Source organism: Myripristis murdjan, chromosome 10, assembly GCF_902150065.1.
Source record: "Myripristis murdjan chromosome 10, fMyrMur1.1, whole genome shotgun sequence".
Lineage (NCBI taxonomy): Eukaryota > Metazoa > Chordata > Actinopteri > Holocentriformes > Holocentridae > Myripristis > Myripristis murdjan.
The window spans coordinates 21,227,293-21,250,031 of record NC_043989.1 but is presented as its reverse complement, the minus strand read 5'-3'; the positions used below and the strand labels follow the sequence as shown (position 1 = coordinate 21,250,031).

Below are 22,739 nucleotides of genomic sequence, written 5' to 3'. Positions count from 1 at the left end.
GCAGGAAGAACAGGACACTTTTGATGGCAGTTTAATAACTAGCACAGCAGCAATTACACAGCATCAATTCAAAATATGAGAAAACTAAAGCCCTAAGAGACAGTTTTCAAATAAAAAAAAAAAGAAAAAGAAAGAAAAGAACAATTATGACATACATATAAGGCGACATCATACAAACATCTACTACAGAGACAGTTGAGCTCCATTCAAAAGTATCTCACTATTGAGCTTCTTTTCTTCTCCACGCACTGGTTGGGTCACTGGTTTTAACTGCACGCACACACACACACTCCTCAGACTCAGTATGCTACGCAAACTGGCACAATCTCAGCTGTATGGATTCTCTTTGGACCAGCAGGCTAACGGAAGTAGCTAACACCGGACAGGAGAAGCTGAATTCAGCCGACAAAAACAAAACAGCAGAGATGAGTTCAGAGCATCACTGTGGCCCCATACGGTCGGAATCATCGAGTGACTTTCACAATGGTAGTATCCCATACACACTAGAGGAGGGGAGGGGCTAGTGGTGGGTCTTGTTCCTCGCAGTCCCTGTGATGCTGTGCTCCTTGCCCCCACCCCAACCTGCACCGCTACGGGACATCCCAGCTCGGTGCTCTAGCCGATGTAGATGCGGTGGAAGTCGTTGGCTCCGAAGGCGGCGTTACACTTGGGGCACTTCCTCTGTCGCGTGTCGTAGCGCGTTTTCACGCACTCGAAGCAGAAGACGTGGAAGCACTTGGTCAGTACGGCGTCCTTCACCCGGGAGTTGCAGCAGGGGCAGGTCAGACGTGCCTGAGAGAGAGAGAGAGGCTTAAAACTCAAACAAAAAACTGAAGCCACTACGTTTTGGCCAGATGATTCTTTACAAGCACAAATAAATATTTAAAGTGCCATGGAGGCCTTGTGTTTAGAGATACTGGCCTGCTGAACTGTCCTGAAGCAAAACACAAAGGGAGTGACCACACCGACAACTGTTTTCTCTTTCATCTTTTTTCCAGTGTAACGGTACCAAACCTTTGGCCACTTCTTTGGAGCTAAAAAATATAAATAGCTCCAAAACATCTGGGTCTGTCCCCTTGTATCCAGCAGAGAAGACATAGTTTATTTTCTCTTAGTACTCTGATTAGACTTGTGGACTGACAGCAACCAAAGGAACTCTAGGGCCGGGATTACTGCACTGTTTACTGCTAAAAAACAACAACAACAAAAAAAAAACGTGTAAATAAATGTGAAGCCATTATAAGATGGTAGTATGAGATTATGACTAAATGACTTGTTTTGTTACTGTCAGTTGCCTTTTCTGTTGACACTACACAGTCATTATCATTTCCCCTTAAGTCTGGTAAACTACAAATGATAACGAAAAAAAGGGTCCTAAGGTGCAAAACATAACGGAAGTATCCTTTAGTTGCATGTTTTTATTAGTTAGTTTTGGTTCAAACTTAAAAGTGACCTGCTGCTTGTGAAAGTCACATGGACTTAGAAAAAAAACCTCATTTGTTGGATCTGACACTGGCAAAGCTAAGAGATTTTGATAGTCAGGCCAAAACAAATATGATTCCAGTCCCTGTGACTGTTTTTTTAAAGGTTATTTTTGGGGCATTTCTGCTTTATTTGACATGCCCTGCAACTTTAACTTAGTTAAAGTCTTGTATGTGGTCTTTGCTATAATAATAAAGAATGTGAGAAGAAAAGGCTGAATATGAGAGTCCAGGCTGCTATCAGTTCATTTCATTGTTGCATGAGTAACTGCTGACTACCCAATAGCAACATCCATCTCTTTATACCCATGAAATCAAATGGAACACTAAAACAAACAACATACCCATGAAACCACATTTTGAGGTGGTTTTCTGTATTTGCAATTCTTGACAACTGAACTGTGAAGTAGTTTTCAAGAGGATGGAGATAACAGACATGAACCAAACTGAGAGGCTAAACACTCCACTGAGCTGCTCAAATCATGGTCGGTGTAACTGCTCTAAATCCTGAACAACATCAAGAGTGCCGCTCTGTAGCTGACCTTCCTGGAGGTGGGAAAGTGAAATGACCAAGCATTACATTTCCATTATGTCCCATAAACCCACCTTGTACTCATTGATTTCTTCATTTAGGATCTCGTCTCCGTTGCTGATTTTCTCAGCTGGTTTCTTGGCCTTCTCGATCTTCCTCCGAAGTTTGGAGATGTCCTCCTGAAACACAAGGAGAGCTAAGGTGAAGAGAGGGGGCACACAGGAGGAATTACAGCTCATGAAGAGCCTGAGCTTTGGCGGAGAGGGAGAGTGGCCCTTATTTAACCAAGCATTAACATGTCTCTAGCTTACACTATGAAAACATGTCTCTGAGCACTGTAAAATACACACTGTAAAATACACTGTAAAAATGTGTGTGTGCATGTGTGTCCAGCTGAAGCACTGTTGTGTCACCTGTGCACGTCGGGCATTGAAGGACTCTTTCTCTCTGGAGATGCTGTTCTCTATGACCTCCTCTCTGACCAGGCTCAGCCTCTGCTGAACCTGCTCCAGCTGAGTGCGCACCTCCTCTGAAAGCAATGCCGACTCCTGGGCCTGCAGGAGGAGAGACACAAACTGAATCTTTATCTCTTAAACAAAGGGGTTTTTAACTTTCATCTTCTGGACCCCCAAGTTTTATTGACCTGAGGAGCCCCAAGTGAAGTGATTTTGCCTTAGTGACACTAATATAAAAGGACATTTCATTTTGGTTTTCATTATGAATTTAATAGTTTAAAGTCCATACATCAATCATGCACTGACAAACAGATGCAAAGACGTGAGATTGAAATAAAGTTAAAATAATCAATATGGCTACCTTGCGCTTGTTCATGTCCAGAGCTTGTGTCCTGAGGGCCAGCTCCCTCTCGGCAGTACTGATGGTGCCCTGCAGGAGGCGCTCCTTCTCCTCCAGCTTTCTCACCACCTGCAGCTGGGCATCAACCTGACAGACGGAGGACACGAGCAAAACAAATCTATGTTCATGGAAGAATGAGGAAATGAAATAGAGCTAGAAGAGGAATAAGAAACAGGAAATTGGGTATGCAAACAGGAGCAGATGCACCACAAAAAATCTCTCTATCATGTTAGTGTGTGCACCTATTGAGATGTATAGTTAGCACTGAGCATAGTAGTAGTATTCTTTGCATGTGAACACTATTTGAATCCAGAAGTAGTAGTATTAGAAGTAGAAGTAGTCTGAGTAAAAACATTTCAACAACCACCAGAGTTACAGAGTCATTCTATGAGAAACACCGGAAATGGTGCATGTGTCTGGCACAAAGCATTGGATTGTCTAGAGAGCGAACGCCAGCAGCCTTGCAGACTGAGCCTCACAGTGTTTCCTGGTGTAATCTGAGCTGACCTGTGTTTTGAGAGTGAGCAGCTGGTCAGCTAGCTCCTCCTTCTCCTCCTTCAGCAGCTTGTGGATCTGGTTGGACTTGATCCTCTCGCTCATCAGCTTGAAGTTGGCGTCGTCCTTCTCTCTGAGCTGCTGCATCAGTCGGATGTTCTGTTCCTGCATGTCCTCGAAGGCCTGGCCCGTCACGTCCATCTCGCTCAGCAGCGCGTCCTCCTCCTGTAGAGAGAAGGAGGAGGAGAAGGGGAAGACGCGGGAGGTTGGAGAATCAAAGAAGACACACGCCAACAGTTGTACGTACAAAAAACGCGAGCACGTGCCGCACCTGTTTTGCTATGGAGAGCTTCTTGTTGAGGATGTCGATCTGCTCTTCCACGGACCGGATCTTCCTAAGCGCCTCTTCATCTGCCATTTTCTTGCCTTCCCTCCTCTCCCTCTCCTCCAGTTCCCTCAGCCTCTGCCTCAGCTCTTCCCCCTTAAGTCAACACAATCACGTTACTGGAGTGCAACAATGTAATCATTCCATGTTATCGATTCTTGACTGACCATATGTGATGGTATTCAAGTGATTGCACAACTACCAAAACATAAATACAATTAAACTCAAAATGTAATGGGAATAGGAGCACACCTTGTTCTCAGCAACAAACAAGTATCATCTAAATGTACAAAAAGCTACAGAAAAAACAAATAATTCACTAAAATGACCATGGTATTCAACATCCTGTTTCTTAAACACCTACAGTGTTTTTGTGGGTAGTTGACTAAGATGTGGAAATGCCGACTACCTCTGACTTGGCCTTCTTCTCAGCAGCCATGAGCTGGACTTTGTCCCTCTGCTCCTTGGGTGCTGAGCGGTACATGTCCAGCAGCAGCTTCATCTCTCTCTGGGACTCCTGGGCTTTCCTACACAGTCAGTGTTAAGAGTCATTACTGTAATCGTCATTAGCAACAGTTTGATCCAAAACCATTATAATCACCAGTTAGGGTCAGAAATTAATGAATGTCTATTATAAAAGTGCCCACTGAAATTTACAAATTGTCAGTGAAATCAAAATGTGCTGCAAAAATGCTCCCAGAAAATTAAGAGAACAATTTTTATGTTGTATCGATGCGTGTAAACATAATTACTGTGCCCAGTGGACCAGTGTAGGTGACTTGTAGGAGCATTTGACTGGGGGATTTTCTCTAATGCACTCTGGATCAGAAAAATTGAGCAGCTTTTGATAAGAAAACAACCGTATACAAAGCCTGAAGCAGTTAAAAAAAAAAAAAAAATGTTGGCACCACACAACCAGCAGAAGAAAACCCACACAAACCACTGCGTCAACAAATTATAAAAGCAACCAGTATCAAAAAGTGAAAACAAATCACATGGTGAGAGCTTGCTGCCAGTTCTGAGCAGTGAGAAAGAGGTGTGGGATGTGGGATGTATTCTTTATGATTTTAAACTTCATGGCACTATCAAATTTAACCAAAACATTTGCAGCCATGATTTTGCTCTACCACATCTTGTTTGTTTGTAACAGAAAAAATGCCTATTACCATTGTAATTACAAAATCACATCCTTCACGTGCTACTTTTGGAAAAGAGATGTTGGAAAGGAGATGAGGTATGTTGTTGCTGCACCACGGTGGTAACCCAGTATTTCTGGACGAGGATATGGAGGGAAGATTTGTGGAAATGTTCAGTCCTGAGGGAGTTCAGGGAAAAGGAGTGGGGACAAAACTCTACAGAACAGAGCTGTGTAATATACCGTGTCCAGCGTGTCCATGATGTGACTCTCTGTGCTCTTGCATCCCTGCTGATTTGCCCTGTATGGCTTTGGAAGCTTTGTGGAATCGCCTAGCCAAGTTACAGTCAACCACTTTGGAATCCAGCAAAGATGTTTGAGCATATTGCAACAGCCTGGTGCTAGTTGTGCAAGACTTAAAGGGAGTGCACATATTGAATGAGGCTGGAAAATACACATTGTATCCAGCAAATTACAGCATGTGTATGGAACAAACGCACCTGTCATGATGACTTTGCATTTATTGGATATAGGGATTTTATTGGGGATAATCATTCTACAAGCAGTTGTGCATGGCAGATATCACTGAGAAATATATGTAGCTAGTCTAGCCTTTTGACAGCAAGAAATTCCTGAGGCCACACTGTGTAGGCTATTTCATGGGTTCTGAGAGCGTTTCCATTGGCAACAAAACAGTTACATTCCTGGAACCTGATTTACTCCCTGCTCGGGAGGTGATACTACAAGTTCCAGGAACGTTTAGGGGGAGCTAGCACGGCTGTCGTTTTGATTGGCTCTACTGGTGACTTGGCAACACTTGCCATATTGCCAGTTTAATAAACATACTTGTAGTGCTGTAGGCTAGTGAAGAGGCACCGACTACAGGAGGCGGTTACTCCTGCAAGCAGAACGGGGCAGAGCTGCCCGCTGCTCGCAGGAGAAAAATGTTATAAAAAGTGTCAGAGGCTGATTAATCATTCAACAAGCGAGGGTTAAAACAGGTAAGTCAAACAGCCTGATGCTTCAGACCTGTTTGGATTGGCTTTTAATTAATGTTTTAGAGGATTCTGCTGGGCCCTGATCCAGCTGTTAGAAACGCTGATCTAGAATAATTGCAGATCTACAGCAAAACATTACAGATCAGTGGTTAGAAATGAAAAAAAAAATCTGTTTTTTCTTTTAAATTTGGCTGTGCACTGGATGCCCTGCTCTCCCTAATACAGCAGACAGTGGAGAAACTACAAAAAAGATTAAATCTGAAGCACTTCCTGTCCATCATGGTTGGTTCTCCATGCCGTGGAAAAGGAAACAAAAGGCAGAACCTGAACTTCACAGGTTCTGGCAAGGCCCTAAATAAGTAAAGTTCCTGGGCCAACCTTGACAAGCGAAAAGGGCCATTCGGTCCAAAAATGCCTGGCACTTAATTAGATCTAAGAGCCCTTTTCAACAACTAAGCGCAGGGTAGGAAGTGCAAACACATTTCTAATTGCCAACTCAAGCTCCTGCTGAATACTTTCTTCTCCACAAATACTGATAAGAGCAACCGCCTCTTTACCCAACTTGAAGTTTCTATTGTTTTGCTGTTTGATTTTGCAGCGTGTTATTTGATGCTGGCTGTGTTTAATGGCTCTTGTATTGTAGTACTCTAATGGTAGCGACTGTTACGCTGATGCATGACTAATCAATTTCAACACCACTGCTAGGCTCCTCCTAAAGGTTGCCAGGACTCAGGTTTCAGTGTCACCCCCCGAAGCAGAGCCAAGATTCCTTGAACTTTATCCGGAACCGTGGTGTAGCTTATGGAAACAATTCCAAAAGCCGCGGAGTAGAACTCACTGTGCGGCATGCCTCGCTAAGTTCCTACAGCCGAAAAAAGATTTGTGTTATCTTTTCTACATCATCGTTTATATTACTGAAAAAATCTAATATCAGCTGAGTCTTAGGTTAATCTCTGAGTAATACCTGGGACTTGGAGCGTGAGGGAAAAAGATCTTTGACAGAAAATCTGCTCTGCAACTTGCTGGCAATGACGCCTATTTCTTGCAATGAGTAACAGCTGTCATGGTGAAAATCTATCAATTGAAAAATAAGGTCATTGTAAGGTTTTCTCCCAAGTATGTGATGCAAAACCTCAAAGTCAAATCCCTTAGGCAATGAGTGTGTGCGAAACCCTTTCCTACATATGGATGAGGAACACTGGCACATAACTCACAGTGCTTTCCCCTTCATTGCGGAGGCTTTGCATGTTTGGTTTCCTCTGCAGGTTCTTAGTAAATCAGGGCCTTGGTGATTTGCTCAAGGACACTTCAGCAGTGCTGACATAAGGGCCTGAATGCAGGTTCTTTGCTTGAAAGACAGTTTCCATCAACACCAGGCCACCTTGTCTCCTCTCATATTTATTTCGCAAATTAAAAAGAATAAAATACGTTTTTAAAACGTGTGTTAGGACTTACTTGAGCTCAGCACGGACAATCTTCAGCTGTTCCATCTCCTTCCTTTTTGGCCCTCCAACCACAGATGGACGTTCCCCGACCGACTCCTCTGATTGGTTACTGCTCCCTGGCTTCTCTTTCTCCTCCTTCACCACAGCGCTGCCCCCACTACTTCGGGTTGGCCTCTCTCTCTCCTTCTCTCGCTCTCTTTCCTTCTCCTCTTTCTTTACAATTTCCTTCTCTTTCTTCTCCTCTTTCTCTTTCTTCTCCTCTTTCTCCTCTTCCTTCACTGTTGCCTCGGCCTCTGTCCCAGGCTCTATTTTCACTGTGATACCTATAGAGAAACAGTGACATGAGGTTAAGCGGGAGGGAGGAGACAAGATAGATCTTGGTTCAAGCATCATGCCTTATCAACACTCGGTGGCTATCAGAGCACAACTGTTATCTTCTCTTTGTTGAGCGTTTTTGCTGTCATAAGTTTTCACAGTGATAAGACAGAAGAGTGGGTGGAAGATGGGGAAGACGGACAATTTTATCTAAAACACAGCAAAAGAAAATGAATCTAATCGAATGAACTGTGATGCATTTACAGATAGTTACCGGTGCTGCTGGGTGTGGTGGAGCCGTTGTCAGACTCAGTCTTGACTGTGGGATCCCCAGAGACGGCAGGGATGGATGGAGAGGTTGTCTCCTCCTTCACGTCCATCTCTGTGCTCGACTGAGACTGCAGGATGGTGCTGCCCTTCATAGCCCGGACCTATGGGAGCAAGAAATGAGAGTCAAGAGTTTATGGGTGAAGTGCAGTTGTCCTTCACTCTTCCTATTAAAGTGCAAGTGCTCATAAAATCGGAAGGAAAAATGAACCTTGAGGTTAATACTTCTATGTTAAAATGTTGCCATGGATTTTTGCGGCTCCTGTGCCGCCTGCAGATGCTGTCGCTATAGCTTACATGCACCAAATGTAACTGCGCACAACACAAGGCAACACAAGGCCGCGTGATCTGCGAACTGATCTGCTATAATGGTTTGTACTTCTGCCATGTTTTGTGAGAGTGAGGACAACATGATGCTAGATGGTGTCTCTATTGCTCTGGAAATGAGGAAGTTTGAAAATATGTTCTAATCTTGCCAACTATTCCCAAAATTATACAAACTGCAAAATGTCACTAAATTCATGGTGAGAAATGTCCCAAAACATCACGCCACTGTGTCTGGGAGTTGACTCTGTTTCAGATAAGGTATTTTTTAATCTGTTCTCTTGACACAGCTCTTTGTTTCAGTGAGCGGCTCAGTGTGCACAGAGATACTTTAACGAGGACCTGTAAATACACCGCACGGGCTACAATGGCAACAATTCAGCACACAAGTATAACCTCATTTTTAATCATTTTCATTCTTTTGTTGTTCATGGTGAAGGAGGTGATTGCTGCATGGGCATCAACATCTCGCTCTGACACACCTGGTTGAGTTCAGACTGCGTTTCTCTCAGTCTCATCTTGTATTTCACCACCTCTCCCTTCATCTGCTGGTTGTGGGTTTGTAGAGTGCTAATCAGGTGACGCATCTCCCTGTTAATGGGGCCTGAGAGAACAAGGTGGCTGTCAGCAAGGGTTTCAAGCCATGAAGCCATTATTTCCCAAACAGACTTACTGTTCAAAGCTATGCAAATCCCACTAATCTGCCTCTTTACTGAGCATATGTAGTGGCTGGTCAGGTTAGTTACCTGCTTGCTCATTGGCAGCAAGAGTCTGCTCAAATTCAATGCGCAGCATCTCATACTCCTTCCTGACCTGGGCCAGTGTGTCCTCAAGCTGAAAGACCTCTGTACGAACCTTCCTCTGCAGGGCCACCTCGTCATTCTGCACACACAGGGGATCAAGGTCAGAGAGGGACAGAGGTGACAGAGACAGAAAAGCAGATAAACACACATTCTTTCATGAACCACATGCAAGTGCACCAAAATCATTCTCTCAAAAATTCCCACACACACACCTCCATGTGCTCCAGCTGGCGAAGGCACGCAGTCCTTGTGGTGCTGAGGCGGGTGCGCGTCTCGTCCAACTGGGCCTTGAGGACCAGAGACTCATTGTAGAGCACCGAGAACTGGGATTGCAGACAGCGATACTCTGAACTGTCCTTCACCACGCCCTCCGCTCGACTCAACAACTCCGCCTGATGAAGAGAGAGGGTTAGCTTTAACCACAACCATGACTTTTTAAACTTGTATAAACACAGTCTGTAAATTTTGTAATCTCATAATCAGTCATATTCTGAATGAAATGCCTCTGAGCAAAACAGACTACACATCTCTAACACTCAAGGCAGACGGTGTGTGACAAAGGCCATAGACTGTACCCTCATGTTGTTGTTCTCCTGGTTGACATTCTGCAGGTCCTGCTGCAGCTTCTGCAGCTCACTGAAACGGTTGTCTGCCAGCTCCCGATTCTCCTCCAACTCACTGTTCATTTCCTCAAACTGGATTTCCAAAAACAAACGGGAATTCACGCAATGAATGGCAAAACAGGACTACCAATTCGAGAATTTAATGGCATCTAATACATCTGGAATCAGTTTTGATTAAAAACACTGTGAATCAAACTAGTACCTTTCTCTTGTTAATAGTAATGGTCCCACAAACACTGCTGGCCTCCCCGCACACCTTATAGCCTTTACTGTTCACCTAGGATGTGTGAGAGGAGAGATTTACAGTAACACAAAAACATAAAAATTACATTTTGTATTGACAATCACGCTGATACACACACACTGACTGATACAGACAGAGCAGAATGTCCTCACCCTCTCTAGGATTTCACTCAGGTGTGCGTTGAGTCGGTTCTCTCGACGTCGGATCTTCTCCATGTCCCACTGCAGCTCCTCGATCAGACCCTGCAGCTCACTGACCCGTGTGTCAGCCTTGTTTGCCGCACGGCCAAGAGAGCGAGACTGGGGGACAGGAAGACATAGATTTGACACTGCTAGGTGACCGCAGCAAAGGCATTAATGGCAACATAATAAAATATTATTATAATATAACATTACTCAACTATCAAGATACTGTTACTGAGGAATGACAATGGAATGAATTAACAAAACAAGCTATGTGAAAAGGTGTGCTGTCGCTTGATTCATCAGCTTGTCACTTTTCACCAACTACCCTACAGGCATGTTGGCTGAATGCTGTCTTACCTTCAGGTGTTTTGTGCCCGTTTCTAAATTCTGTTTGGTTGCCACATGTACAACTGTCCGCTTTGATTTATTATATCCAATAAGTGAGATTGACAGCAATCAGACATGGGACTGGTAAATTCTGAAAAAATATCAGAGTAGCAGGATGGCCTAAAGCGGGTGTGCCCTTCTATACCTCCTGAAATATTCCTTACACTGCATTCCTTTGGGGATCCATAAGTTTAACTGTCTGAACCAAATGTCCCTTAATGAACATACTCTAATCTAATCTAGTCTCTCTGACACGCACTGTTTGCATGGTCTTTAAGCAGGTATCAGTGTGTTTACTGACTGGGCCAAATCAGTATTATGTGAGGGCAGAGACTTTTTGCACATCAGCAAATGATGATCATATCTAACAGAGTGATTTGCAACATTTACTATTATTACTCTTTGCGACCCCCCTAAAAGAGAGTCATCCTAGTATAAATACACATGAAAGCATGATAAGTTTTGACAACTAAATACAAAAAAATGAGATACTGAGTTCTGTCCTTGTTGTTTTATTCAAATACATTTCTGAAAACAGACTCTTAGAGTATCTAATTTTCATTACAATTTAAAATGCCTCTAGTGTGATACAAAAATCATGGAAGAGAGGGTCATCACAAAGCCCAGCAGTCTCAGAGCTTTGCACAAATATGAGACAGTGATTGGTCTGTTCTGATCAATAAAATACTTTGTGGAGTAACTGCATTTTCTACATCTATTTGGTATTATAATGCTCTTTTTTGAAGAATGCTTAATTTTCACTGTGGCTACAACTAAAATTCCAAATAAGTGTGAACCCATGGTAACATTACATATTGTATCACTATCGAGATATTTGGCATAAATATCGTCCATATGATGCAGCCCTAATTGGGACATAGCTTTCCTACCTCGCTGGTCATGTGGCTGTGCTTCTGCTGGAGGTCCTCGGTCAGCTGATTTAGCCGCTCATTCTCACTGGCCAGCAGGGTGTTCAGCTGAGAGGCAACGCGCCACAAGCAGCCCTCTGTGGAGAAATGACAATAATGTGACGTTATGGAGCTGAAACCCGTGAGCTGACTTGACAAGTCCCTTCCCAAACAAACGGCATGGTCAGCTGTACTGAACAGCTGGTTCTAGCAGCACTCTACATGAGAACATCTTCCTCGTCCCAGCTGCTGTGCCAGACTAGCACAACCTTTCCCACTTACCAGGATATCAGCTGCTCAGAATTATCACCCCTTCAAGCTTTACAGCACCTATGCTACCACATGACATCCGGACATTGTTTTCATCCACCCTTACAACAACCCTCCATCTCACCAGCTACGGGGTCCAGCTCTGTCGCCAGCTGGTCCACGGTGCTCTTCAGACTCTCGTAGATCTCCACCACGCGATTGGCCTGCTTCTGGCTGGACTCCACCCTCTCCTGCAGCTCCGCCTCCATCTCCTCGCTGCTGCTGCTCGCCAGCGTGGCCAGGAAGGAGGTGGCCGTCTCTCCCTGGTGGCCTGAGTGACCATGTCAGAAGGCGGGTTTTGAAATGGAAGAAATATGGAGAGCTCTGGTGCAGTTTTCACAATGAATTCTTACAGCTCAGAATATCGGTGCGCACTCAGTGAGGTGTTTTCTGGTTCAAGGACTGCATTGACCTTTGCCCTCTGCAGTGCTCGACTTAAATGTAATGTGCTGATGTCTTTTTGGAGGAGCTAAGATCATTCTGCATTGGCCTATAATAAGGTTAGCTCTTGTATTTCTTCTGTTTTCCACTGCTGCAGTGTTCGGATGATTGTCACTGTTTATATTTTGTCTCTTTCTCGATGGTCGGATTTTTCATTTGCTTACACTAATTGGGTGTTGAAAATGGTAATAAATGATCAAGCCATATTTCACAAAAAAGTTGGTAAGGTGATGTTGGTGTTTAAATCTGAAGGAAAGACGTCATTAGTTAGGTGGCAGCTCTAGACAGAAGCGTAAACCCAACAACAGCGATGCAAGTTCTGAGTTTGTTCAAGATGCAAAGAAAACAGACAAGCGACGCTGAATCACTTCCCTCTAAATGTTATTTTAGGCCAAGAGCTGCTACATTCGGTACTATGGGGTCCCATGTGTTGTTGCTCTCTGAGTCTTATTCCTGAAGGTACTATGGGGTCCCATGTGTTGTTGCTCTCTGAGTCTTATTCCTGAATTAGTTCTCCATACCTCTGTCTTTGGCCCTCTCCTGATTGGAGTCGCCATCAGGTTCTGGAGTTTCTGGCTTTAAGCTCCGCCCCTCTGCTGCCGGAGATTTCTCAGGTTCAGTGTTAGATTGGTCGTACCGCCTGATAATCAGTCGTATGTTCTCATCAAACTGAAAGCAGAGGAGAAGGAAAGTCTCTTCATATTGTGACTTGTTGATCTGTCTTAACAAAGAGTCTGTTAAATGTAAGGATGTAATAGGACAGGTAGATTTTATTATCCTGAGTCTGAGCTCTGACAGCGACTGTTTACCTGGTTCCAGTATCTATTGAGGATCAGCAGACTAGCATCATCAGTCGCCTGGCGAGTCTCCAGTCTCTCAATTCGCTCTCGCAGTTCATCCTCAATCACCTGTAAGACGACAGTCACGAAGAAGACCCTTCTCAAAACAAGGAGTATACTGCTTCCAAATGTGTGTGTGTGTTTGGTTATGTAACCAAACGTTAAAAGTTCATGGGGTTACCTGTCTTTGATCAAGAGCCTCTCCCAGCTTCCGGTTCTTAGCCTGAAGAGCTTTGATGTCTTGCTCCTCCTGCAAACAGACACGACTCAAGTAAATTCATTTGTGAAGAACACAGAGGTGACGGTGATGTAAGTCAGTCATATTTCTGAATGCATGAACACATTAAAAGCAAACTAGATAATTGTGAGTGGCTGACCGAGTTGGACACTCCTCCCAGTTTGATGACCGTCTCCACCGCTGTGCTCCCCCCGGCTGCGGCGCTGACCCCCGGGCCTCCGTCCTCTCCTCCCTCCCTGTCCCTCCGCTTCTCTGGAGGAGCACCAGAGGAGGAGGGCCCGCCGCTGTCACCGGGACGCTTCTGTCCGGACATCCTCACACTCCTACAACAAACTGAGTGACAGATAAAGCAGCAATGTCAGTCCCAGGTTTCAGTGTGTGCCGTTAAATGAAAACACCGCATGAACTAATAGACGAAACTGTGTTGAACAAATCTTTGGTCAAGAATAACGGTCTTAAGGCTCATGGTGAAACCTTATTCACCATGAGCATTAACAGTAGTGAGGGTGTACAGACGAATGGCATTTGAAATTTATTAGCCATTATATTTTAACCGCTGATAAAAACTAATACAATCAGCCAAGCTATCGCTAAGCTAACGTTAGCCGTTAGCTAACGCTAGTGGAGCTAGTCAGATTAAACGACAGCTGGTGGACAGAAGGTGCGCTGAGACTCCACAGTCCAACGCACTGGTTTGTCATTTAGTTTACATTAATCACGCTAAGCCAAAAGTCTTACCGATTTAGATTAAAATATGTTATATGCGGACTCTATCTGAGGATGTTGATGTTGCGGCTGCTTAGCATTGCCTTCCGGAAACGGAAGTGTTAACAGACGAGGTCGAACAACATATCGGCAAACTGATATTGCGCCACCTCCTGGAGGATATGCAAACTCCGGCTAATGATCATTAATGCTCTCACACTCTCCATTCACGATGGGCAATTTAAAGTCCCTAATTGTAATATAAAGTTAAGTAAAATAACTAACATAAGTAACCCTGACACAAATATATCTCTGTCAGGTGAACATACACAAATTCACAATATGTAGATCAGACCAGGGCTATTCATCTTCCTCTTTTTTGGAAATGTAGTATGTTGGACGACCAAATCAACATTTATATTTTGCTGTCTTTTCAATAACTAGGCTCTCTCAACATTAGCCATCTCTCTGAGTCACCCCCACCACCCAGACATTATGTAAAAGGGGACTGATGGACCGGGACTGGACTCTGACCAGCAATATTTGAGGGTAAATTGCACAGGGTGCAGGGTCCACATTGTGCAAAGGCTGTTTTGTGCGTTACAGATCCACCAAACCTACCTCACCGCAGGGGTCAAATATGCCTGTCTGCTGAGGTCAGCGCACAGGACCAGTGCCACGGTTTGAGACAACCCCCCAAAAGCTCTCTGGGCCAGTCTCTAGGATCAATATTAAAGCTGTTAGTGCATGACGTGATTGATAAGTAATGTGACGCATAGGGCAGACACACAAGGACAACATGACAAAGCAGGTTGTTTCACATGGTTAGTCCTTTGTGCTTAGTAAATGAATGCTCCACTTGCTTAGTCTCAGCCTGGTGTGGCCAAAACAAATGCAAAATAAAAGTATTCCTGTATAAAAGTTTGTGCATAACTTATTCCATAATTCCATAACTTAAATGAAAAAGTGTCATATTTGTTTGTAGACAGGCCTCATCAGGATCATGTATCATGCATCTTGCAGACCAGTCACTTCTTTTTCCATCATAAAAACAAAAACACAAACATGATCATCATATAAGTGCCATATATAGACAAAGAGAGGGAGACACAGATAGACAAAGATGAATTCTGTCCATTCTTGCAACAAATCCAGAGAAACATGAATTGCAACATTGCCACAGGCCTCTCGCATTACATTTCAACATTTCCCCAAAAGTGCTGCAACAGCCTAGCCAACAAAATAGGGGGGGGTGGGGAGGGAGGCTGCTCGGGAGCCGCATCATGCGTGCAGACGTGCTCCAGTTTTATAATTTCACCTTCAGACGACACATTGTGTTCCTTTCATGTTTTGCAGTCATCCCCTCAGCTTCTGATACGAACTCAAAGTCCACAGAAAAGAGCATTTATACACAAACACGCCCCCAGCTGTCCGAATGGGCCAATTGCATGACGGACGGTGATGCACGCCCCCGCCACATCAGGAGCACCTCCCCCGCCTCTTCATAGAGACAATAAAAAGCGTTTTGTGTCCACTGCTCGGTCTCCTCAAAAAGTCCTAACCTCTGGGAGGCGAGAGAGGCCGTCTGCTCCTTCTGCTGTCGCTGCTGTTTGACTAATTCTCAAGTAAGGTGCATTTTCTAACTCACATCTCTTGCCCCGTCTTGATTGACTCATTTCCCTTTCTTGTGGAAAAGTTCCTTGATCAATGTTTTTGTTGTTTCTGCAAGATGCGACTTATTTCAGTGTGCAGCGTTGAAAGCAAAATGCATTAATAGATCTGAGGTGCAACATTTCTGCAACACCCACTAATTGTCTAAGTGTGTCGCTCTAGATAAAAGTTGGCTGAGGCTAAGTTTCACTTCTAAAGTGACGCGAAAACTTTGATTTTTTTTTTTTTTTTTTTTTTTTACAATGTTGCGGGGAGGAAGTTTGGTCAATGAAAAGCACGCGTTGTGTGTCATGTGGCGCAGCGTGTCTTCTGGATGGTGCAGCTACATGCCAATGGCAACATTCACATCCGTGTTTAACCAGCCGCCCTTGATCACTAATCACTGATGTTGTTGTGCATAGGATCTTACTGTGTGTGTGTGTGTGTGTGTGTGTGTGTGTGTGTGTGTGTGTGTGTGTGTGTGCGTGTGCGTGTGTACGAAGAGGGGGAAGAGTCGTTTAAGAGAGTATGAGGTCAACGCCACACACTGAACCCAACAACTCTGAGTGAACTATGAACTGAATTCGGATAGAGAGGTAGAACTTGTCAGATCTAGGCCAAAGTTCAAACATGCAATCCAAATATTTACAGGAGTGACACAAGGATGATTTTCAAGGCAGAGGTTGATACAGACTGAGGAAAAAGACACTTCTCTCACTCACTGCATTTTCAGAAGTCTCACCTGTTAATACATCTCCTTTTCACTAGGATGACTCATCAGTTCCCATCGCTCTCTCCGGAGCAGAAGAAGGAGCTCTCTGAGATTGCTCAGAAGATTGTGGCTCCAGGAAAGGGAATCCTGGCTGCAGATGAATCCACAGGTGAGTTTGGAAACACGGAGCAGGAACTACTGGGGTTGAGGGGTGACTTTTTTTTTTTTTTTTTTTTTTTTTTTTTTATTAAACCAGTTGGCGTGTGTAACCTTTTTTTTTTCTTTCAAGGCACCATGGGAAAGCGCCTTCAAAAAATCAATGTGGAGAACAACGAGGAGAACCGCCGCTGCTTCCGTGATCTCCTCTTCTCTGTCGATCCCTCCATCGCCAACAGCATCGGTGGGGTCATCTTCTTCCATGAGACGCTCTACCAGAAGGCAAACAGTGGCAAGCTCTTCCCCCAGGTCATCAAGGAGAAGGGCATTGTTGTTGGCATCAAGGTGAGGAGGTCACAAGCTTCAGCTGATGAGGCCAAATCCCAAGAATATAAACCCATAGGTCTTCGATAGGCTGTCCCCTGAGTTATGGATTTGTTTGGTTTTCGTGTTTCAGGTGGACAAGGGCACAGCTGGTTTAAATGGAACAGATGGCGAGACTACCACACAAGGTGAAAATGCATATGGATTTCAACTACAGCTGTAAAATTGGACTACAAGCTGAAGCCTGCTTAATTGATAAGTTTCAGGATTCCCTTGGTGATTTAACAAATTACGCAATCACGCAGGATAAGTGCTTTAATTTTAGAGCATGGAATGATCAATGTTCCAGCTGCAACTGAAAGGTTCGGTGTATATAACCATATGCGATTGTGGTCACTGGCACACTCACAGCCAGATGCAGTGGGCTGCTACAGTATTTGACACAAGAATCCTGTTCCTCTGTAGGTCTTGATGGCCTCTCAGAACGCTGCGCCCAGTACAAGAAGGATGGTTGCGACTTTGCCAAGTGGAGGTGTGTGCTCAAGATCTCAGATGGCTGCCCATCGGCTCTTGCCATTGCCGAGAATGCCAATGTGCTTGCCAGATATGCCAGTATCTGCCAACAGGTGTGTAGCAATGACTCTGGGACAAACTCAATAAAGGTACACAAGGACTGCATGAAAAACCACGGTGTGCTGTTTTGAAACAAATGGCCAATCCCTTGTGTCCACCAAGAACTGATACACTATAGCTTTGTTCTAAACTAGAGCATCCAAATGCATACAATTATTACTCAGGTCTCTATGAACCCTGAACTTTAGATCACACACTGTGAGTATGTTTACTTTCTAAAAGGTGCCACTTTTTTGTAACTCCAACAGAATGGCCTGGTGCCAATTGTGGAGCCAGAGATCCTGCCTGACGGAGACCACGACCTGCAGCGCTGCCAGTACGTCACAGAAAAGGTGGGTTCATTTTGCTCAGGTGTGAGAGGTCGGTCAAACGCATAAACCACCAGATATGCTGTTCCAAAGATGATCCTTTCCAAATGGGCTGCTGTGTTCTGTTATTTGGACGTGTGATAACAAACCCGTTCCTTCTCAGGTTCTGGCTGCTGTGTACAAGGCTCTGTCTGATCACCATGTCTACCTGGAGGGCACCCTGCTGAAACCCAACATGGTCACTGCTGGACACTCTTGCCCTAAGAAGTTCACACCTGCGGAGGTAGCTATGGCCACTGTGACCGCTCTGAGGCGCACTGTCCCTGCCTCTGTGCCAGGTGAGTGCATTCCCTCCCTCCTGTGAGGCCTGACGTTGACTTTACCATCTAGAGTTTAATAAACCTGTTTTAAAGAGGCCCATGTACATCATCAGTTTCTCGTCTCTTTTTTCCAGGCATCTGCTTCCTGTCTGGAGGCCAGAGCGAGGAGGAGGCCTCCCTCAACCTGAATGCCATCAACCAGGTACCCCTCCTCCGCCCCTGGAAGCTGACCTTCTCGTATGGCCGTGCACTCCAGGCCTCCGCCCTCGCCGCCTGGCAGGGCAAAGCCGCCAACATGAAAGCTGCACAGGAGGCTTTCAGCACCAGAGCAAAGGTAAGTCTGGAGGACTAGTGGTGAATTACATCGAATAGTAAATCACTTATCAATTGGTAGTTCTGCAACACAGAGCTGGGTATTAAGAATGGACCTTTATCTTGGCATTGCCCAACTTGATACTGATGGGTAAATTATTAATTCTGTAAAGCTGTAGTTGCTTCCCTCTTGCCCTAATGTTGTTAAAGTTACTTGGCTGATGATTAACACTTGAGTTTGACTTTGACCTAACCCTCCCTTTCTGTTGGCCTCCTCAGATCAACGGCCAGGCTTCCAAAGGAGAGTACAAGCCCAGCGGCACAGCTGACACGGCCTCCATGAAGTCCCTGTACACTGCCAGCTATGTCTATTAAATACTGTGAACATTCAAATTTAAATAAACAGCACATGGACCAAATATGACTTCAGGAAATGATTCTGCTGGGTGTGGTACTGCCAACACCTGGTGGAGAGCGTCTGCTAAAATGTTTGACTACTTGTTTGTCTACCAAATGGAAATAAATTAACAGAACACAATTTGGTTGCTTCATTGCCGTTTTTGGTGTTTTGGGGATTTGATGAAATGGGAGTGTCTGAGTGCATGTGGTGTCAGTCTAAAAGAGCTTTGTGTTCAAACACCTCCAGGGAAATGACATTTGAATGAATTTTATAGTCCTACATTCTGTGTGCAAGGAGAGGTTGGACACCACAGTAACTTATTGTTGGGACTTGTAATAAGTCTACAAAACAAGCAGGATAAATAAAAGAATACAATAACTCAAATGCATTTAATTCTGATGTGGCTTCATTTTCAGATCACCCAACTTAAAATCACAAGTCACAAATGTAAAGTGTCTGATGGGTAATATGCAGTTACTGAAAAATACCATAGGGTGTGACTGAGCTATGCTGCCATCTGGTGGTGTAGCACTTGCACATACAGGATACACAACACATGCATGTCTTGTCTTGTAGAGGAGGTTTATGCAAGGAAAAAATGTTGCAGCTGGCACTGAGGTTATATATTAGATATAATGTAATATGTTGATCTCAGGCTGATGTGCTGTCACTCTGCTTGCTGGACATGCTGGACAACAACCTGTTGGAGAGAGAGAGGTGGAGTCAAAGCAACAAAATGAGAAAAATGTCTGCTGCACAGCTTTTAAATGCCATTGTCATTTGTAGAGGTGAATATCACTGGGACTGATCTTTTCTGAATAAAATAATACCAATATTAGTAAGATGTGTTACCTGAGTGTGTGTGGATTTCAAGGCTAAACGTGCCTTTGCAGACAGGAAGATGAGAAGCACTGACACACAGAAAGTGGAAATGAACAATACGACCTCAACCATCAGAAGCTGTGTCTTTTTGAAGAGAGAAGGTGAAAGAAAAAAAAAGAAATGTAAGACATTCATTACTAAAACGTGTAAGCCATCTTTTTAGTTTGAAAATATGGGCCAACTCACAGCTTCCCGTTGGGCCCAGGTCCTGCTCCAATACCGCCAAAGGAGGTGGAGGAGATAACAGATACTCCATATCCTAATGCCAAGCGAGAGCAGGATTCCCAAGATGGAAACCACATACATGGCCAAACACACTGTCACCTGGGAAAGTTTGTAAAAGATTGTATGGGTGGATCTGTTTTCCCGCCCACTGCTGAATACTAAAGGTGAGACCATGAGTATGAACCCACCATTCTCTTGGATGGATGCACCCCAGTGTAGATAGAGAGGTTTCCACAGATGAGAAACTGGTGGAAAAACAAAAAAGATCACTCTACATCTTCATTCACCCCAAATATTTCACATAACCAACTCTATGTGACTGGTACATTCAAACATGTGGCTTACACACACACACATACACCCTATTGATCCTCATGGTGGTTGTCAGAGGACAGTAATTAAAGCTCCGAACACTTTATAATAACCATTATTAATAAATGGTGAACCGATTGTCAATTAAACTTTAGTTAATAGTTATTTATAGTTAACAAATTAAATGATTATTAACAATGTTTACTTATTCCACAGACTATTTATTAACAGTTTATTGTTGCACACATTATAATATTTTATCCACTATATGAGGTATTTGTTCATGATTACCAATTATTTTTGTAAACATTTAAGAAATCACTTTGTTAATGGTTAATAATTGGTTGTAAAGCATCTCTAAACTATTTGGATGGCTAATATGAAGTTGCAACTGCTGCTTATAGTAATTATTTAATACATATAGCCACAAGCAGTGATTATGGGTTTCAAGTTGACGCAGACTGTAAGAAGTTAGAAGCTTCAGCACCTCAATTAAAAATATCCAACTTTATAAAGGCTATCCAAATAATATTTAAAGATGCATGACTCAGTATTTATTAACTATTAACCAAGTATTACTAACATCTGAGCAAACGTTATAATAACAATTCAAATTATGTTTATAGATGATTACAAACTACTTATAGTGTTGTAAAATATGTGGTCCATCTATCTATGTAATGTTTGTAGATGTTTTATAAATTATTTCTTAAATGTTTATGAAATTAATTGGTAATCATTAAAAAATAATTAATATTGTATATGAAATGTTGTAATGTGTGCAACAGTAAACTGTTAATAGGTAGTTTCTTGTGTAATAAGTAAACATTAATTATCATTTAATTGTTTGTTAATTGAAAAATAAAATAACTATTAACTAAAGGTTAACATTTATCTGAGAGAGCTACATTTGATCAAGAGTTCTTGCTGAAATGGCATGTCCTCCAATTTATACAGGCTTTTTTTTTTCTATCAAGCTGCACTCAGTGAAGTTGACTACTCTTTCACTTGAGTGTTTTCCAGGATAGGCACTTTTACTTCTACTTGAGAAATATATCAGTGAAAATACAACCTTTCAAGTGAAACATTACAGCATCTCTTTCCACTTCTGCATTTAACTGCAAACCACTTGAATGCTCAGTACCAGAGCCCCCTGCCAGAAAGGGACGTAGATCTTAGTAGAGTTTTCAAGTTTGTCTTTGGCCATCTGAAATCCCATCAGGAGCTCTGCACAGCCAAAGATCAGGACAACAATCTAGGAAGGAGGGGACATGAAGAGATGGACAGTGGAACCAATGTAAATACAATATGTATGTAACCTGCGTCCTTCCTTTGACTGCCCACCCTGGATGATCTGTTTCTATTTTGAATACAGAATAAGCTCTCCCTTGTACATACAATGTCACAGTCATATTTCTTTGGTGGTGTAAGATGTTACCCCAAGACTTTTCGGGTCTCCACTGATGAATCGATGCAGAGGCTTGCTAGACATCAGTACTGTGTTCGTCTCTGGTTCCTGATTCCCGTCATTTCCTCTCGTCCTCTCCCTAGCTGTTGACTCAGTATCCTCCATTGTCAGAAATGCCACTGAGTTAGGTCTTGACCCAAACAGAACCAGATTTGTAATCACCCTTCAACAGTACAGTCTTTGTACAATAAAAGTCTTAGGGATACTTTAGGCAGATAAAAATCACTGTTGTATAGCAAAATCACGTTGGAACTGGAGGACAGATTGTGAATGCAGTGTCAAAGAACACAGTGATATCCAGAAAAACATGAAGTTACCCACCTTGTTTGCAGTGTTCATGTGGAAAAAAGGACTGCGAGTGAGAAGGGAAGGGGGATTTTAGGGGTGTGTAAAGGAAGTTGGGAAATTTGAGATTTGGCCTTTTTTTTTTCATTAAAGGGAGGGGCTGATAACTTTGTTTACATGACAAAGACTGAGACTCTTCCTTGGTAAAATGCTTTGTAATTTACTAACTCATATTTCAATCATGCTTAAACACATAAACATTGAAGTATACTCTTATCTTATATCCAATTCCAGCAGGGTCAGTGACGATAAAGTGTACATTTGACAGCTCCTTTTGGAAAATCCCACTGAGATATGCAAGAAGGACAACAAGAGTGTTTCTCATCATCAGGAAGCACTTTATTGCCAGCTGTGACTTTTGAGCAAACAAAAGATCTGGATCTGCTCTTTACCAAAGGTGGAGCTCAGCTGCCTCAAATGACCTTTTAAACTAAAACAATACATTAAGCAGGTTACAATACAATATGATTTTTTTTTTTTTTTTTTTTTTTTTTTTTTTTTTTTTTGCAAATCAACATTGTCAACATCTGACAATCATGGTGATTTACTTCAAGGGCACTTACAGTGAGCTTTCATTTCAAGTAACCTTTGCAGCTTTTACCCTCCATGCATAAACGAAGTTAACAATCAAAGTATGAAGTTTCTCCAAAAAGCCATACACTTACAGAGGAGCTAGAAGTCCCTTACAGTGATGTCTAGGGAGGGACTGATCTCTCAC

At 43.3% G+C, this 22,739-nt stretch overlaps 3 protein-coding genes across 5 annotated transcripts; 1 reads left to right on the top strand and 2 right to left on the bottom strand.

Moving 5' to 3' along the window:
* Positions 1-15: 15 nt before the first annotated feature.
* On the bottom strand, positions 16-14,115 carry rnf20 (ring finger protein 20, E3 ubiquitin protein ligase). 2 transcript variants are annotated; one of them, XM_030061668.1, is made up of 22 exons: positions 14,008-14,115; positions 13,409-13,602; positions 13,213-13,281; positions 13,002-13,100; positions 12,714-12,861; positions 11,837-12,022; positions 11,425-11,540; positions 10,115-10,261; positions 9,921-9,995; positions 9,671-9,790; positions 9,308-9,487; positions 9,039-9,174; positions 8,775-8,896; positions 7,916-8,072; positions 7,337-7,649; positions 4,158-4,275; positions 3,695-3,844; positions 3,376-3,588; positions 2,830-2,955; positions 2,427-2,567; positions 2,088-2,192; positions 16-792 (listed from the first exon to the last, which is right to left on the bottom strand). In XM_030061668.1, exons 2-22 carry the CDS (start codon positions 13,580-13,582, stop codon positions 616-618), a joined length of 3,072 nt encoding a protein of 1,023 aa, XP_029917528.1. In that variant the 5' UTR covers positions 13,583-13,602; positions 14,008-14,115; the 3' UTR covers positions 16-615. The 2 variants fall into 2 exon arrangements, with proteins under 2 accessions (XP_029917528.1, XP_029917529.1); XM_030061669.1 differs by having other exon boundaries at positions 13,409-13,592; positions 14,008-14,070.
* Positions 14,116-15,443: 1,328 nt separating this feature from the next.
* aldob (aldolase b, fructose-bisphosphate) lies at positions 15,444-18,927 on the top strand. Of its 2 annotated transcripts, none has more exons than XM_030062513.1 (9): positions 15,444-15,599; positions 16,393-16,505; positions 16,626-16,837; positions 16,950-17,004; positions 17,282-17,442; positions 17,698-17,781; positions 17,921-18,095; positions 18,212-18,411; positions 18,669-18,927. In XM_030062513.1, exons 2-9 carry the CDS (start codon positions 16,394-16,396, stop codon positions 18,762-18,764), a joined length of 1,095 nt encoding a protein of 364 aa, XP_029918373.1. In that variant the 5' UTR covers positions 15,444-15,599; position 16,393; the 3' UTR covers positions 18,765-18,927. The 2 variants fall into 2 exon arrangements, with proteins under 2 accessions (XP_029918373.1, XP_029918374.1); XM_030062514.1 differs by having other exon boundaries at positions 15,508-15,604.
* A 261-nt stretch (positions 18,928-19,188) lies between these two features.
* Positions 19,189-22,058, bottom strand: LOC115366862 (membrane-spanning 4-domains subfamily A member 4D-like). The gene is made up of 7 exons (XM_030062512.1): positions 21,998-22,058; positions 21,647-21,806; positions 21,353-21,463; positions 20,085-20,141; positions 19,858-19,995; positions 19,642-19,755; positions 19,189-19,489 (listed from the first exon to the last, which is right to left on the bottom strand). The coding sequence occupies exons 2-7, from the start codon at positions 21,779-21,781 to the stop codon at positions 19,457-19,459; spliced, it is 588 nt and encodes a 195-aa protein (XP_029918372.1). The 5' UTR covers positions 21,782-21,806; positions 21,998-22,058; the 3' UTR covers positions 19,189-19,456.
* Positions 22,059-22,739: the final 681 nt, after the last annotated feature.

Excerpts from the sequence above, each read along its gene's own strand:
- rnf20 (XM_030061668.1), bottom strand. The coding sequence starts at position 13,582 with ATGTCCGGACAGAAGCGTCCCGGTGACAGCGGCGGGCCCTCCTCCTCT. Across the intron at positions 10,262-11,424 it reads ACAGCCACATGACCAGCGAG|TCTCGCTCTCTTGGCCGTGC; the intron begins GTAGGAAAGCTA and ends CCTGTCCCCCAG. Across the intron at positions 793-2,087 it reads AAGAAATCAATGAGTACAAG|GCACGTCTGACCTGCCCCTG; the intron begins GTGGGTTTATGG and ends TCTCTCTCTCAG.
- aldob (XM_030062513.1), top strand. The coding sequence starts at position 16,394 with ATGACTCATCAGTTCCCATCGCTCTCTCCGGAGCAGAAGAAGGAGCTC. Across the intron at positions 16,838-16,949 it reads GCATTGTTGTTGGCATCAAG|GTGGACAAGGGCACAGCTGG; the intron begins GTGAGGAGGTCA and ends TTCGTGTTTCAG. Across the intron at positions 18,412-18,668 it reads CTTTCAGCACCAGAGCAAAG|ATCAACGGCCAGGCTTCCAA; the intron begins GTAAGTCTGGAG and ends TGGCCTCCTCAG.
- LOC115366862 (XM_030062512.1), bottom strand. The coding sequence starts at position 21,781 with ATGGAGGATACTGAGTCAACAGCTAGGGAGAGGACGAGAGGAAATGAC. Across the intron at positions 19,996-20,084 it reads TGCATCCATCCAAGAGAATG|GTGACAGTGTGTTTGGCCAT; the intron begins GTGGGTTCATAC and ends AAACTTTCCCAG. Across the intron at positions 19,756-19,857 it reads CCTGGGCCCAACGGGAAGCT|ACACAGCTTCTGATGGTTGA; the intron begins GTGAGTTGGCCC and ends CTCTTCAAAAAG.